Source organism: Jatropha curcas, chromosome 4 (genome assembly GCF_041381405.1).
Source record: "Jatropha curcas cultivar XTBG-Jc1 chromosome 4, XTBG_Jcur_1.0, whole genome shotgun sequence".
Classification (NCBI taxonomy): domain Eukaryota; kingdom Viridiplantae; phylum Streptophyta; class Magnoliopsida; order Malpighiales; family Euphorbiaceae; genus Jatropha; species Jatropha curcas.
In genome coordinates, this window is record NC_143154.1 from 26174765 (window position 1) to 26190544 (window position 15780).

General features: G+C 29.7%; 1 protein-coding gene across 1 annotated transcript; it reads right to left on the minus strand.

The window, feature by feature from the left end:
* Positions 1-1928: 1928 nt before the first annotated feature.
* Positions 1929-5767, minus strand: LOC105638726 (cytokinin hydroxylase). Its single transcript, XM_012222581.4, has 5 exons — positions 5396-5767; positions 4846-5072; positions 4458-4699; positions 3945-4326; positions 1929-2494 (listed from the first exon to the last, which is right to left on the minus strand). Exons 1-5 carry the CDS (start codon positions 5670-5672, stop codon positions 2072-2074), a joined length of 1551 nt encoding a protein of 516 aa, XP_012077971.1. The 5' UTR covers positions 5673-5767; the 3' UTR covers positions 1929-2071.
* Positions 5768-15780: the final 10013 nt, after the last annotated feature.

Sequence of the window (15780 nt, forward strand, 5' to 3'; positions counted from 1 at the left end):
TCGTCCTCGAACCATACATCTACTGGAGGGGGTCCGGCTCTGATACCAACTGTCACGTCCGACTCTAATCACCAGAGGAATTGTCCGCTTTGAATCAAGCCAAATCCCCCATATGAGATTGGCAAGACCCGCATGGTTTTGTCCCGTAAGTGAAACAGAAAACTTCCCAGAAGGTCACCCATCCTAGAATTTCCGTTAAATGAGCATGCTTAACCCTGGAGTTCTTCCAACTCTCCAGCCATTCCATCAAAGGCGCCTTTAATGATTAGTTTCCCCCTTTGCAATATATGATTCGATTCATTCATGTGTCCATTCATTCATGTGTTCCGCATTCCACTACCCTAGCTAGCCTGCCATCCTAGAAGCTAGCCAGGAGTTTCGCTCTACCCGCCCCTCTTAGGATCGCTTTGCCGGGTCGGGATGTCACAGCCCACCAGCTTCCGCGTGGTTCATCCTCGAACCATAAATCTACTGGAGGGGTCCGGCTCTGCTACCAACTGTCACGCCGGACTCTAATCACCAGAGAAATTGTCCGCTTTGGATCAAACCAAATTCCCCATACAAGATTGGCAAGACCCGCACGGTTTTTTCCCGTAGGTGAAATGAGAAACTTCCCTGGAGGTCGCCCATCCTAGGATTTCCGTTAAGCGAGCACACTTAACCCTGGAGTTCTTCCAACTCTCCAGCCATTCCACTAAAACGCGTCTCTAATGATTAGTTTCTCCATTTTCAATATATGATTCAATTCATTCCTGTGTCTCGCATTCCACTATCCTAGCTAGCCTGCCATCCTAGAAGCTAGCCAAGAGCTTCGCTCTACCTGCCCTCTTAAGATCGCTTTACCGGGTCGGAATGTCACAGAAGGAATCAAAATAACCATTAAAAGCCTCCCGTGCCCACAAAAATACAATCTCTCCAAATTGAAATTGGAGAGAGAGTGGTGGAGATAGAGTCAAAATTTCTTCCTCCTTTTATTTTACTTCCAAACCAAACATAGGATGGAAAATAAGGAAGAAAAATGAATAGTAACAATACTGCCTTATTTTTCTCTCATACTTTCCTTTCTCCCTTATTTTCCTTCCTTCCTTTTCCCAAACATAACATTAAGGTTAAGAGTGAATCTATTTTTTAATAATTTAAGTCTTAATTATAATATAGAGTGCTATTGCAACAAAATGTCAAAATTCAAGATGAAATTAGTATAAAGGTCAAATTAGAGTGAAATTGTAATAAAAGGTTAAAGTTCAAAGTGAAATTGGCATAAAGGTTAAATCGGAGTGAAATTATAACAAAACCTAAAGTTGATGGTGAAATAATATATTATGCCAATTTTTTTTATAAAATAAAAGTATTAAATTTTTTTTGGTTACAATAAAAAGTCTTAATTTATGTATTCAACCGAAATAATACTTTACAACTCCTTTAAGTCATAGAAACTTGTGCAGAGACCTACCTATACATTTTATATTTTAGGCAAGCAGACACAAATCTTTTGTGCATATAAAATTAAAAGCAAAATCACTGTCTATGCATCTCTCTTTTTTATTTTTTATTTTTATTATTATCAATAAACTATCACTTTGTTTACTACCCATTAAATTAAAGCATCATGTCTATTTCTTGACTTGACTTGAATATTAATTACAATTAAAACAAAAAGATAAACTGCACTTGGATTTTTTAATTATTTTTCAATTAGCATTTTCATCTTTTTATTTTTGAAAAATTACTATAATATTCTTAATATTTATTTAAATTCACTATCAAGTCTTTCCATACAAAAAATTAGTATTTTTTTTTCAAAAAGTGTGTTTAATTAACAGCAAAATATTTGGACAGAAGGCTCCAATAGAGAATTTAAGTAAAAGTTAGAAACATCATATTAATTTCTCGAAAATGGAAGAATGAAAGTATTAATTAGAATATAATTCAAGAACCCAAGTTGTATTTTACTCATAACAAAAAGAGATAATCATAATTTATCAAAAAAACATTGATTAATTAATTAATTAATCAACCTCATATATATCCCTCTCGTACAACTAAAATTTAAACAAAAATATATATCTTTTCATGGATTTAAGGGCTTCAAGCACACTTGAACACCATACTTGGGTTTTATAGTAAGAACAACAACAGGAGCATGGCGATAAGTGTCTGAAATAGTGAAGCTAAACCTTGAAATCAACATAGCTAATATAATTTTAGCTTCCATCATAGCAAAAGTTTGGCCAATGCAATTTCTGGGACCAGCAGCAAAAGGGATGAAATGTCTTCCTGGGGCAAATGTCTTCGAAGCAAACCTGTCAGGATTGAATTCATTTGCGTCTTTCCCCCATAGCTCTTCACTGTGGTGAATTGCAAGCACAGGAATCCATATTGATAGCCCTTTTGGTATCAGAAGATCTCCCAACTTTATATCTTCAAATGCCATTCTTGGTAAAACTGTTGCTGGTGGATAGAGCCTTAGTGACTCATTTATCACCATGTTTAGCTGCAAAATTAGTACAATTAGAAGCTTCCAAAGAGAAGATCATTATCAAGTCTATGCTGAAAAATAACAGTTAGGATTTCTACATCTAATTGAATTTTTGCACTACAGGTCTTTTTAGAAAAATTAGTTGTTTTGATAGTAGTTAATTGTTTTAGTAACTAGTTGTTTAAATAGTTTTTCACAAAATGTTAAAAGCTAAACATTACATTATTAACGTTTTATAAAACTCTACCTTAATCTCTAAAAGCTAGTTCTAATACTTTGCTGCTGAATATTATAAAAGTTACTTACAAAACTATTGTTAAACACAGTCTACAGATTAGATGTTCAGTTATCATTGACATAAAATTATAAAATATATTAGTATAGGACTATTTTAGAATTTAGGTCTCGATAGCCCGAAAATGACTCTTTAATATTTAGAATTTAGTATTAAGGTAGTTACATATTGCAAAACTTTTCTTGGCCACTACATATAGATAGATTTCTTGACCATTTTCATGCCAACTTTGAGGAGTGCTAAAGTATGCTAGGCTGGTGAATAATTAATGATTGGGTTCTTAATTAATCTTTTTTTGGCTTTAAAATTATATTAAGCAAAAATAAGAAAGGACAAATTCGTAAGTGGAGGGCCATAAATCCATAGCCTCTTGTGTGGTTCTTGACAATTTTTCTTTTTGTACTTGGAGACCCTACCATAACATTCTTCTAAGCAACTATCATTATCATAGTTAAATTAACCGTAGCAGCCAGCTTCTTTTTTTTTTCCTTTTAATTTTATATAAATTAATAAAGGCATGGGTTGAGAAAATGATTTATAAAAAAAAAGGAGGGAAATAAAGAAAGGTAGGGAGAAACCAATTTATAAGTACACATATGCTTTGAGTGCTTTTTTTTTTTTTTCAAAGAGAGTCATTGCTGACCATGTTATCGGTTCTAGTAGGTATAGGTTTCGAAAAATAAACTTTTTTTATGCTGAGTTATATCTATCTTTAGATTTTATATAATTTTAAACAATATTAATCTTAGAATTCTTCATATCAATATTAAAACCAATTAAATAAATTCTATATGAAATTTTTTAATTCTAAATATGATATTGAGTTTCAGATCCGAGAATTCTCGAAGTTTTTCAACTTGATGAGTAAAAGGAAAAAATATCTCTATTGTATAGTACATAATGTTCTTTTTACTTGTTGAGCCTCCTAATGAATTAATTTATTAGCACGATAAATAGTTGTAAATTATAATTTTTCTTTTAAATTTTGTCCCTCCATTTTGAAAATTTTTCTGACCCCCCCCAATTTTTCTTTGAATCCTGTTCATCCAGTGCTGAAGCCCTAATTGCTAGCAGCTAATTGTTAACTACAGACTATGAACTAAAAAGGCACTGAGAAGAGAAAAGAAAAGAAACAAAAGAAAACTAAAAAAATATAAAATTCTTGCTTACCAAAGTGAGCTTAGGAAGATGATCAGTGGATGGAGTTTGGCCATTACAAACTTGATGAACCTCATCTCTAACTTTTTCTTGCCAAGAAGGATTGCTAGCAAGAAGCATAACAGTCCAAGTAAGGAGAAGAGCAGTAGTTTCATGTCCAGCAAAGAAGAAGGTCTTGCATTCGTCCATTATTAACTGTAAATTCAAACTAAACCCATTTGATCCTCTCTTCTTTTCCATTTCATTTAAAAGCATACCCAGTAAATCATTCCCATAAGAACTACTCCTTCCAATCTCTACACAGTCTTTTCTGCTTTGTATAATCTCCATTAGTAATCTATCCACCTCCATTTTCAAAGATTTTATTTCTCTGTTATATTTACTTGGAAAAAACCTGAAACAAAACATAAAGAATCAGCATTAAGAAAAAAGCTTAATCATACAATCTTTTCAAAATTAAGTAACTAATTAATTAAAATATTGAAACCCTTTATTTTTTTATCAAATACAAAAAATTTATCTCACCTGCTTCCTGGAAAGCACAAGTGCCTGCTTGCTTGAGCACAGAGACGTTGAAGAACAGTCAAAAGATGGAATATTTGCTTGCCTTTTTCATAACTACAATCAAATTCAGTTCTTGAAATTATATCAGCAGTAAGTCTTGTCATATATTCACCGATCTCGAATTCTGTTTCTCCTGATTTCACTGCATTTTCTAGTGATTGAAGCATGTTCTTAGTGCACTCCACCATATGCACAGCGTAGCTCTTTCAGTATAAAAAAAAAAAAAAAAAATTAAAACCCAACCATTTAAAGAATATATATTATAAAATTCTCGGGACTCCTGAATTTGGAACACGCAATTTGCAGGTAGCACAGGAAAATATAATTAATATTTATAATAATAAAATACCTTTAGTCTGTCTCCCATGAATGCCGGCGCAGCGATATGTCGTTGATGGTACCAGTTATCACCGTTTGCCATTAACAAGCCAAGACCAATGAAATGTTTTGAACCTTGTTGTTGCAGCCATGATTTTCCAGCTTTAATACTATACTTTGTTAAAAGTTCTTTAATCAACTCTGTCTCTGTTAAGCACATGCGCGGTTCTATCCCATTCCAGTATATGAATCTTTTCCCTACAAGATAACAAAAACGATTCATTTCACATTCAGTATTGTGTAAAAAATGGTTTCATTTCTCTCAAGTCGTTTTCAAAAATTGTAAGGTTATAAGTTCAAATTTTATTAGACCCTAACGAAATACTGGACATAAACAGAAGGTACTGCGATGAGTCGTTTTTAGAATTGTGAAATCGTATTAATAGATACACAAAAAACTGAAGTTGCCTCCAGAACTGCGATTTTGCAAGCTCAAAATCCATCAGATCTTGCAGAGAAATAGAGAGAGAGATCCCATGTTTGAATTCTGATGAAGGAACAATAAAGAAAAATTTGCGTACCATATTGTTTAGACCAGGCAACATAATGTGGCAAGAGGCGATCAACTATGTCGTGATGAATAGAATCACAGTCCATAGAAGTCGATTGGGAGACAAAAGAGGTCACGTCTAAGATGTTTCCGGTAAGAGGGCGAGGTTCAGGGCCACGCACTCCTTGCTTCTCCATAATTTTCTTGATGCGTCTTGGTGTTAGGAAATAACATGAGATGGTGTCATATGCAACCTTAAAGAATACAGAAAAGAATATGACTAATAGAGTTGTTAATATCATGGCCATGGCTATCTCTCTTTCTCTCTCTTTCTCTCTATGTAAGGAGAGAGTTTTGTTTTTGAAGTGTTAATTTGGCTGGGGTAAGAAGAGGGAGTTTATGGTTTATTGAAATGGTGAGAGGCTTATATATATATATATATATATATTTATATATATATATATATATATTATTAGATTCTGTATAGGGATTAAATAAAAATAAAAATAGAATTAAATTTTTAGGGAGGGGTTGTACAATTTTAAAAAATAAATAAAATTTAGGGATGAAAAATTAAAATTTGAAAATCTTGAAGGCAATAGTAGTCTTTCAACTATAGAAATGAATCTACCGTGTGACTAAGTTTTAGAAATTCGTGTGTAGATAAGTCTTTCATTGAAATAAATTAGTAATGACAGGAAAAAAAAAAGATATAAATTGCAATGTTATTATAGTTTGCATAGAAGGAAAGGAGTGCTCTAATTTGGTCTTAAAGGATTTGCCTTATGAATGTCTACTTACCCTATACAAAAATTGACACATAATTACTTTAAAAAAATTGATTCATAATTTGATCATAAAACGAAAAAAATATATATTTATATTGACATTAATAAGTTGGCAAATACAAGTATTTTTTATTTAACCAATTATTCTATAGATACATCAAAATTTGTAGTCCTAAACTTTTTAAATTTTAGTTTTTCTACCATAAATTTTTAATTATACTTTTAAAAATATATATATTAAATCTCAATGTTTAAAATATATATATTGCCTCTCAATGTTTATTTTTTTTGTGTAATAAATAAGAAGAGACCCTTAAAAACATTTGAATGGGAAAGAAAGGTGTAATGCAAATGCAATGAGTATAAAAAATTTAAATAAGGAGAGGGTGTAAATGAAATTAAAGAGCATTGGTTTGACCTTCACTCTCATTGGGAATTTAATTACAAATCACTGATTTGGCAGGGCTTGTAAAGACTATCCTGACAGATTTTTTCAGATTCATTTGCCTTGTTTTGTTAACTAAATACATAACACAATTTAAAGGAAACAAATTAAATCTTAATTTTGATTTGGAAAATTACAACCTGGATTCCAAATTCAATTGCATACTAACCTACTAATCATAGATTATGAGTATAACGCTCAGAGATTTTTGGACTTTAGAAATTGTTAATTTTTTATTTATTCATTTATTTATGCTATAAGTTTTTTTCGGCGTTTGGACTAAGTTTAATCGTGTTCGTTTCGATCAAGGATTTTTTCAATTCAGAAGAGTTGAACAGTCGACCTGGTTTAAGGGATTGGAGCCTTTTTTACTCGGATTAACCTCCATTTATTTAAAAAAAAAAGTTATATTTTTAAAATTTTAGTTTATTTAACATTATTTGTTTTTAGAAAATAATTTAGTTTAATAACATTTTAGATATTTGTTCAGAAGAACCAATCAATAAAAGCTAGTATTTTTCTAATTCTCAAAGGAAAAATTATGTCATTTTAAAGGACACTACCTTTTTAAAATACACTAACAAAATTATTAAAATCATATATATATATATATATATATATATATTGATCTGTTAATTACCCACATTCATCATTTTTAATCACCATCAGTCGTGGGCCATTGGCGATTACCACCACCAATAATTAGCTACTACTAAATTTTATCTTTTTTTTTTCTAATATTTAATAGAAATAAAATGTTAATATATAAATGTTAAAAATATTTTATAGTCTTATAATTAAATTTTTTATCTTTTTAATTAATTTTCAATATTGCGATAAAAAATGAGTTATTAGAAAAATATTTTCTAAAAATAAATAAAGATTTAATTTGTAATTTATTTTAAAAAGTAAAATTTAGTATTTAAATATTTTGCCTCTTCCTTTCCTTTTTTTTTTTTCCCCCTCTAAATTGGAAGTGTATGTGTATGACTCAACATACTGGCGAGAGTTTTTGTATTCTCACTTAAGCTCAATTTGATGAAATTGGAGTAATTCGGTTTGTAATTTGAATCAAATACCATCAAAATAAATAGTATATATTTGAGATTTTATTAAGGGTAGCTTTATTTTCAGATTACATTTTGTTAATACCATAGCAACGAATTTTTTTTAATATTAAAATGACTATATGATCCTTTCTAACTTAGAAATTTATCATTGAAACAAGAAGTATAAAAAATTATTCGTTGCCATAAATTGAAGAACCATCTTGACGCCAATTTTGCGGCATTTCAGTAACTCTTCTTTCCTTTCTTCTGCTGCAGAATGGTTCACCAACCAAAACAAATTCCATGATTTACATTCATTAATATAAAAGGGTCTACCATACACTATGAACCGAGTCTCATTTCTAATTACAAAAAGGTAAAACCACCTCTTATTTTTTACGAGAAGTAAGAATCACCAAAAGGGATATAAATAAATGATCCTACGCTAAGGTCCCTAAGCAATCACTTAGTGGAAAAGGAAGTGATCGAGCGATGACAACCAGGAGGTGGGCGATATCATTTTTTTTTAGTAAATATTGTGTAAAGAATCTAAAAAAGTGTTAAAATATAAAAAATTCAACAAAAATGGGATAAAATTCATGAATAACATTTTGGTTTCGTTGCAAGATATTCCCTCAATTATGGAAAATCCTTCAATACAAATTTTCTAACTATTCATTTTACCTTTTTCTACTTCTTTATCAAACACAAGGTAGGAAGAAAATACATGATTGGCTTTTAATGGCAGATCTGTGAAAAATTTGAGCTTTTAACCGCTCACAGTTTCTTAGTGAGATTAATTGATTTTATCATGGATTAATCAGTTTTATTGATTTGAGAGAGAAATAGAAAGCATTGAGTTTAAGAGTTAGGGATTTTATGAGTTAAATATAATATTTAACTAGAAGGGTAATATAATCAGTTTAATATTTAAAAAATTAGTTGCTCTGTTATTAACAAAATGCACTTTGAAAATAACGCTACCCTTTATTAATTAACAAACCAAAATGATAAATTATATATACTCTATGTAAAAGTATTATTAAATTCACCTTTACATGCATATCAAAACATAGTTTAGTGATAAGTTTATAAACATTTTGGCAATAGATTTGGGTTCAATTCTTCTTCCCCTGATATTAAAAAAAAAAAGTTCACTTTTAAGTAAATATCATGGATTGAAACGTAATTTTTTGAATTTGAAGGAACAAAATGAATAATTTCTGAAACTTAATATTTTTTTTAATTAAGTTTTTTCTTTTTTTGACATTGAGAGGGAAATGACACATCCTAAGTTTCATGTCGGTCCAGCTCCGTTCACAATACGTCTAGATGTGTATAAACATTTTTTTGTGTCTAGATGGATTGAATGTATATATATATACAATATTATTGCAACAATCTTGTAATTGTTAAGTAAATCTTGAAAGCAAATTTGAAATAAAAACTGTTTTTACCTAAAAAAATCGCTTTTCACTCCAACATTTTTGGACTTGCATCTCAATCAAATCCTCATGACTAGGATGGAAGCAAAGTTGGTAGTTTAGAGTTTTCGGTCCCTCCGATCCGTTTAGCGAAAGTAAAATAGTTATAAAGTGTTTGGATGAATACGAATAATGAAATTATCATTGTTTATGTATATATATATGATACAAATATTGTTTTATAGGTATTCGCTATTTGTACCTATTGGGTTTGATCATTCATGGGTATCCATCCCAGATATCAAATCCATTATTATTAAAAATTATATTTTCTAAAGTTTTAAGTTTGGATAGTTTAAATTTTGCAGATACTCTATTTATTTAAATGAGACTCTTACTGCTCCACTTTAATAGCAATATGTGATCTTTTCAAAAGAATTAAGAAAATGATTGAAACATGTTGATTTTATAAAAACATATATATTATAATGTCTAAATTTTCTTCTTAAAATTAAAAACTCACTATTTAATTTACTGTAAAGTACCTAATAAATATGGGTAAAATCGGTCAATCATACGGTAGTCCGGTTAGTCTTCTCACTCATATAAAGAGTAGGAGGTCTCGATTTTGAGTCCTCTCGACCACAGTTATTTTCACCAATTTGGTGAGCCAAGAGGAGGGCTAGCCTGCAGTGTTATTTTAGCCATAAAAGACTTCAATGAATTAAAATAAATATAAATAAAATCAAAAAAAATAATAATATGAATACATTATTTGATCATAAGTATTTTCACCAATTTGGTGAGCTGAAAGGGTTACATCTATTATATACCTCGCATAATTATTTCGCCCTATAGATCTCGTAATTAATCAAAAATAATAATTACACTGCCCCTTAGTTCTAACCTTTGAGGATCCTATATATATTCATTCCATGTTACCTATCGAAGGCAAGCCGAAAGTTACTTAACGAATACCTTGCATTTGAATACAATGCAATGCACATGCAAAGAAAGAACATCCAATTAATATGAACACAAAAGATTAAAGAACCATAGACTTTGGCTGCCATTTTTTTTTTTGACATTCGTATTCAAAGTCATCATCTATTACTACCAAAAAGACAGAAGAAAAAAAAATCTAAGAAAGAATCCAACCGAAAGCATGATAATACAATGCTAAAAAGAAAAAAAAAAAGAAAAGAAAGATAATCTTTTATATTTAGAAATTTAATATGCAGAGTCTTTACTAATTAGATATATAAGAAAAGGAATAATAGAACACTTTTGCAATTTGATCCATCAATATATGTTGTCGCTGTAATTAATTATAGTCGCGTAAGTGTAGTAAATGTAAAATCACCTATAGTTGAACCTAAAAAAAAATAAAAAGAAATTGTGAATAGTGCATAGTGTTGGATAGAAAGAATCATATGCATATTTAAAATCTAACCGAAGGCTAATGAAAATAATTCTGAAAAAAACAGTTATATGTAGAAATTTAAACTATATTCTGAGACCTTTAGTAATTTGATGTAAGAAAAGGGATAAAAAGTAATGCTATTTGACCCATCAATATATAATTATATTCACGTAAATAAGTAAAAAGTGTATTTCACATCACTATCTACAACAAGATATAATAAAAAGAAACTATGGACAATGCATATTGTCGATAGAAAGAATCATGCATATTTAAAATCCAACCTCCTCTCAAAACTTTACTAATTTGATAAATAAAATGGATATTTTTTTAATAGATAATTAAAGAGTAATGCTGTTTAATCCATCAATATATGCTATTGCTATAGCAGTTTGAAAAAAAAAAAAAAAAAAAAAAAAAAACCTAATCGTCTCTCTCTTGGTTTTTTTTTGTATGTTTTTCTAGATTTTGTTTCTAAACTACCGCAGACTGTCTTTTTTTGTCGCGGTGGTTTCTTCTTGTCCCTCTCTATTGTTTTTCTTTATTTTGTTTAATTTTCTTTCTTATAATATCCAAACATATGATCGTTATAAACAAAATTTAAATTTAGTCTCTTGAATCTGTAGAACTTGAGTGTTTTTGGTAATATTATTAGCAGAACTTTAAGCATCAACTTAAATTGAGTGTTTGATTTCTTACCAAAGTTGATGGAAAAGATTAATTGGGTTATTAATTTCTTCCCTTTCATGGGATTGTTCCTCGTTATTGAGAAGTTTTTATATGGATCTTTTATTTCTCAAGCAATTCAAAAGATAAGATGGATTATTGGTTGTATTGGTTGTTTCTGGTTAGAGTACAGATCTTTAAGTTTGGGTAAATTTATTTTACCTATAGAACCTGATAGCGCAGCATGTTACTCTATTAAAGTTTGGTATATTACACTCTTCTGCGGGTGTCAATTGTAACAAGTTTCCAAAACACAATTTTCGGGACAATATTGTGGAAAGTTTCTTTTGTCATTCTATTTAAAAATATATCAGTTTTTATCCAGAAGATTAATCTGCTATGTTAGGATTAAGAATATCTCCATACAGAAGGTTTCAATTTTCTATATTTGTATTTTTTACTCCTATTGGAATATTATGATATATACTACTTTTATTCATTGATAATGAATTATTAAATTTTCATTATATATATATATATATATACCTATTGGTATTTTTCCATCTCACACAACAATTATAGTCATGTAAATAAATGAAAAAGAGTGCATTGCACATCACCACCCACAGTAAGACAAAGAAATAAAAAGAAACTGCAAATAGCACATGCTGTGGATGCTAATATATAGTAAACTTTCTTTTCATTCATTTGATTACGATTGTCATATCAGGAAGAACAATAACAATAACAATAACATACATCACGGGTGAAATAAAATTGTTTATAACTAAAAAAAAGTTATTATAAGAATCCATTTTATCAAGAATCTCTAAATAATCATCTTTGGATATGTTCTACTTGAGAAAGGGAATTTTCAATTGCAATTGCACTAATCTAATTAATGGCAGTGATTGGTGAGTCGGTGCGTAAAACTTATCCAATCATTATACTAAACTATCCATCTTACAAAAAGCAGAACCTCCTCCGAAAGATGATTTTTCAGGACTAAATTGCAGTATTAAGAAAGATTTAAAATTTATGTCATCAATGGCGGAAAGGTTACAAGAGAATCCTAATCTGCTAATGATTAAATACACGTTAAACTTCTTTTTTATTACTCTCAAAATGTAGTCCTATTTTCTTTTTCAAAAGATCATTTATTGTTTAATTTCTTAATATACTATATTTAATGTACATTTATCTTCTCAATTGCATATATTCATATAGGATATTTTAGAAAAAAACTAAACAAAGAAATATATTTTAATTATGTTAACTAGTTTTCTTTAATCTATTTGAAAGTCAAACTAATCCTATATTATGGGGTAGAGTAGGTATGACCACAGTTACACTAATCCTATATATATAAGGGGTGGAGTAGATATGAGCACGGTTACATAACCTATTTTAAAAACCGTCGGTTCAATTTTAAAAAATGTGAAAACAAAACCAAAACACTTTTTAAGTGATTTTTAAGAGGGTTTTGGAACTGTCAATTCCGATTTATGTTTCGATTTGAAACCGAAATTAGATAATTCATTTTAAATTTTTTCAAAATTCTTGTTTAGATTTATAGGTTGGATAAAAAAAATAATAATAATACTGTTGAAAAACACAAAGAAATTAAATAAAATATTTAAACTTTATTTTTAAAAATTATAATAAATAAAAAATAAGTTATGAACTCGTTTCACAGTTTCAAACTGAAACTGTCGATTTTAAATCAAAACCATAGTTTCCCGTGTCAAAAAATGAAAAATCGAAATCAAACCTTAAATATAGAATCCTTAAATATAGAATTTTAATTACGGTTTGAAACAAGGAACTACTGACCATAATTTAGTGTCGATTTTGATCAATTTGATCTCAATTGATCAATTTGATCTCAATTCAGTTCCGGTTTCCACATACAATTTCCTAAAACCCCACATACAATTTCCTAAAACCTATATGATCACAATTTTTTTCTCTCTTAATCTAGATTAATGGGAAAAAAATTATAGATTTGAGTAATTAATTGAGATAATGAATAACTTAGTCATATTAAAGAGTATTTTGTCATAATTAGGTGGTTTAATTGCTCCTTTAAGAAGGAACAAATAAAATAATTAATCTAAGAGTATAAAATTATAGATTAATTATATTAATTTTATTCTCTTAATCTGTGAAAATCAAAAGAGGACAAAAATTATGGCACGAGCACATCAAAATCTAACAGTAGTCTTATCAAGATTCTAAACTATCCACCACTACATTTATGGCTCATCACATTAGCTAACAGTGATTTGAAAAATGCTTTCCTCAATTAAAAAATGTTACTAAAAATACTGAAAGTTGCAGAGAAAGAATCGATTAAGCCTTAATGGAATGATGTAATCTGATATGATCAAATACATTTTTGGTCTAAATAGGCTCCAAAACATTTCTCATGTTTGTCTAATTATGGAAACTTCAGTCTCTTTAGCTGAATATAGGAAAAATAAGAAGGGAACATCTTCTCAAATCAGGGAAATAGTTAATGAAAGCAACAGTATGATTATTCTCTTGACAAAAACGGGAGAAAAACAAAATCTGATTCTTCTCTGTGAAACACAATAATTTATGAGACCCACATAGCATAAGATTATATAACAGGTGCTAAGCAAAGGTTGGTGATTAACAGCATCAAAATCTATTTCAACATGTCATTCAAAAGAATTATGCATTAAAGAAGAAAAAAACCTGTATTGCACAAACAACAGAAGAACAAAAAGTAATCCCAAGGTGCTTTAAGCACATGGTTAAGACTTAAAGGAGTAAAGCATATTACTCTCAATACAGAAATAGAGTGATAATATAAAAGAAAGCAAAATTCTCTTACACTTTAACCTTATTTGGTCTCAAATCACTCCATAATTAGCTGGTGATCTTTAATTGATTGATAGCCATTCTAATAAAAAAAAAAAAAAAATTCTCCTAGTACAATTTATGTTACAACCATAGAGTACGGCAAGACTTGTCATCAGAAACAGCTTGATTTAGCATATTCTACTGGTGCAATACAACGATTCCCTCTCAATCAGGGCAAACAATCAAATCTTATAGACCTCAGGTTTAAAATATTCTACTCCAATGATCCCAGAAAACCTAAAAAGAGAGATATGAAGGGGAAATCGACATGTTTCAATCTAGAATGAAATGGTATACATTCTTCTTTTTATTTTTGGTACAGTGGTATAATGGTATCATGAATTAGCTTTTTCTCACGGTACGAAGTTCATCTCTTTAGTCTAATTAAAGACAAAACCATCTATGCTAGGACTAGGGGATTCCTAAAAAAAGAAAAATATTTATTTATGATCTCATCTCGAGAATCAAACCTAGTTAATTACATTCATTGCTTAACTTGTATAACATCAATTAACATGCTAAATTCCTAGGTTAATTATAAGATAAGTAACATTTTGAATCATGCTTTCTCATCCATTCCTTTGTCGGTCGAGTTTGAATGCTAACTTGCTAATCACTGTTACATTCCAAAACCAAAAACTATAGCTAACTACAAGAACTAGGCTTAAGTGACTCACTTTCTTCTTTTTTCTTAGACATTATTATCTAGCAAGTCTCCATAATTCGCCAAGTGACGTGTTAAGACAACTTAATGCATTCTTTTTTTTCAACAATAATGCAATCTAAGCTGTACAAATATCAAGAAGCAATGGCAAACTATTCTTGTGTCCTAAACTGAAAATATATATATATATATATATCCATGCCCTAATTGGATCCATTACATTTTCATCCAAGCTGAATAAACAAATATCCTAAAGCTAAAATTCACTCAGCTCTACTAATTATATTGCAATTCTAGATCATTGCAGCTTAGGGATTGAATCAACCATTGACCATTGTGCTTGAACAGTTTGTTCATCTTATTACCACCAGCTGTTATTCCAAATCTCAAGACATAATCCAAGTAGGCATTCGCATTCACAAGAAGCTTCACAGTATAGTTCTACTTCTTTTACCACAGTTGAGCTACAAAGGATTTCCAAGGGCTACTTCTTGAAGTTGCTTAAAAAAGCTTCCCCACCTTGCACCCTTTGTCTTCATCATCATTGCTTTATATAGACACAGATTAATTACAAAAGAAACCACTAGGTTTTTCCGCAATATACACTTTAATCCTTACATTTCAAAATTAGCAATTTTAATCATTTAAGTTTGTTAATGACCGAAAAACTTAGTCCATTATAAAATCAGAAATTCTTCACCAAACTTTAGTCTCTAGACTTTTTAAAATCAGATTACACTTTAGTCTCTAAATTATCATTAAAAGAGTTTAGCCCCTGAAATCCTTCAAAACTTTGTATATTTGTTCATTGTACTATAAGGACTAGAATTGCTAAATTCAAAAAGCCTGAAGTATCTATTGAGAAAGACCTTTGGGGTACATTGTAATTAACCCTACACAAACACCAACTTAAGGGATTCTTGTCAGATAACATTTAAATAAAAAATTCAGAGAAGGCAAGAAAGAGCACTGAAAAATCAAAAGAAACACAAAAGAAACTGTAAGCGAACTTAACTCAGAAAGTTTCTAATCTCAATCAATGATGTAAAAGAAAATAAACCATGCAGA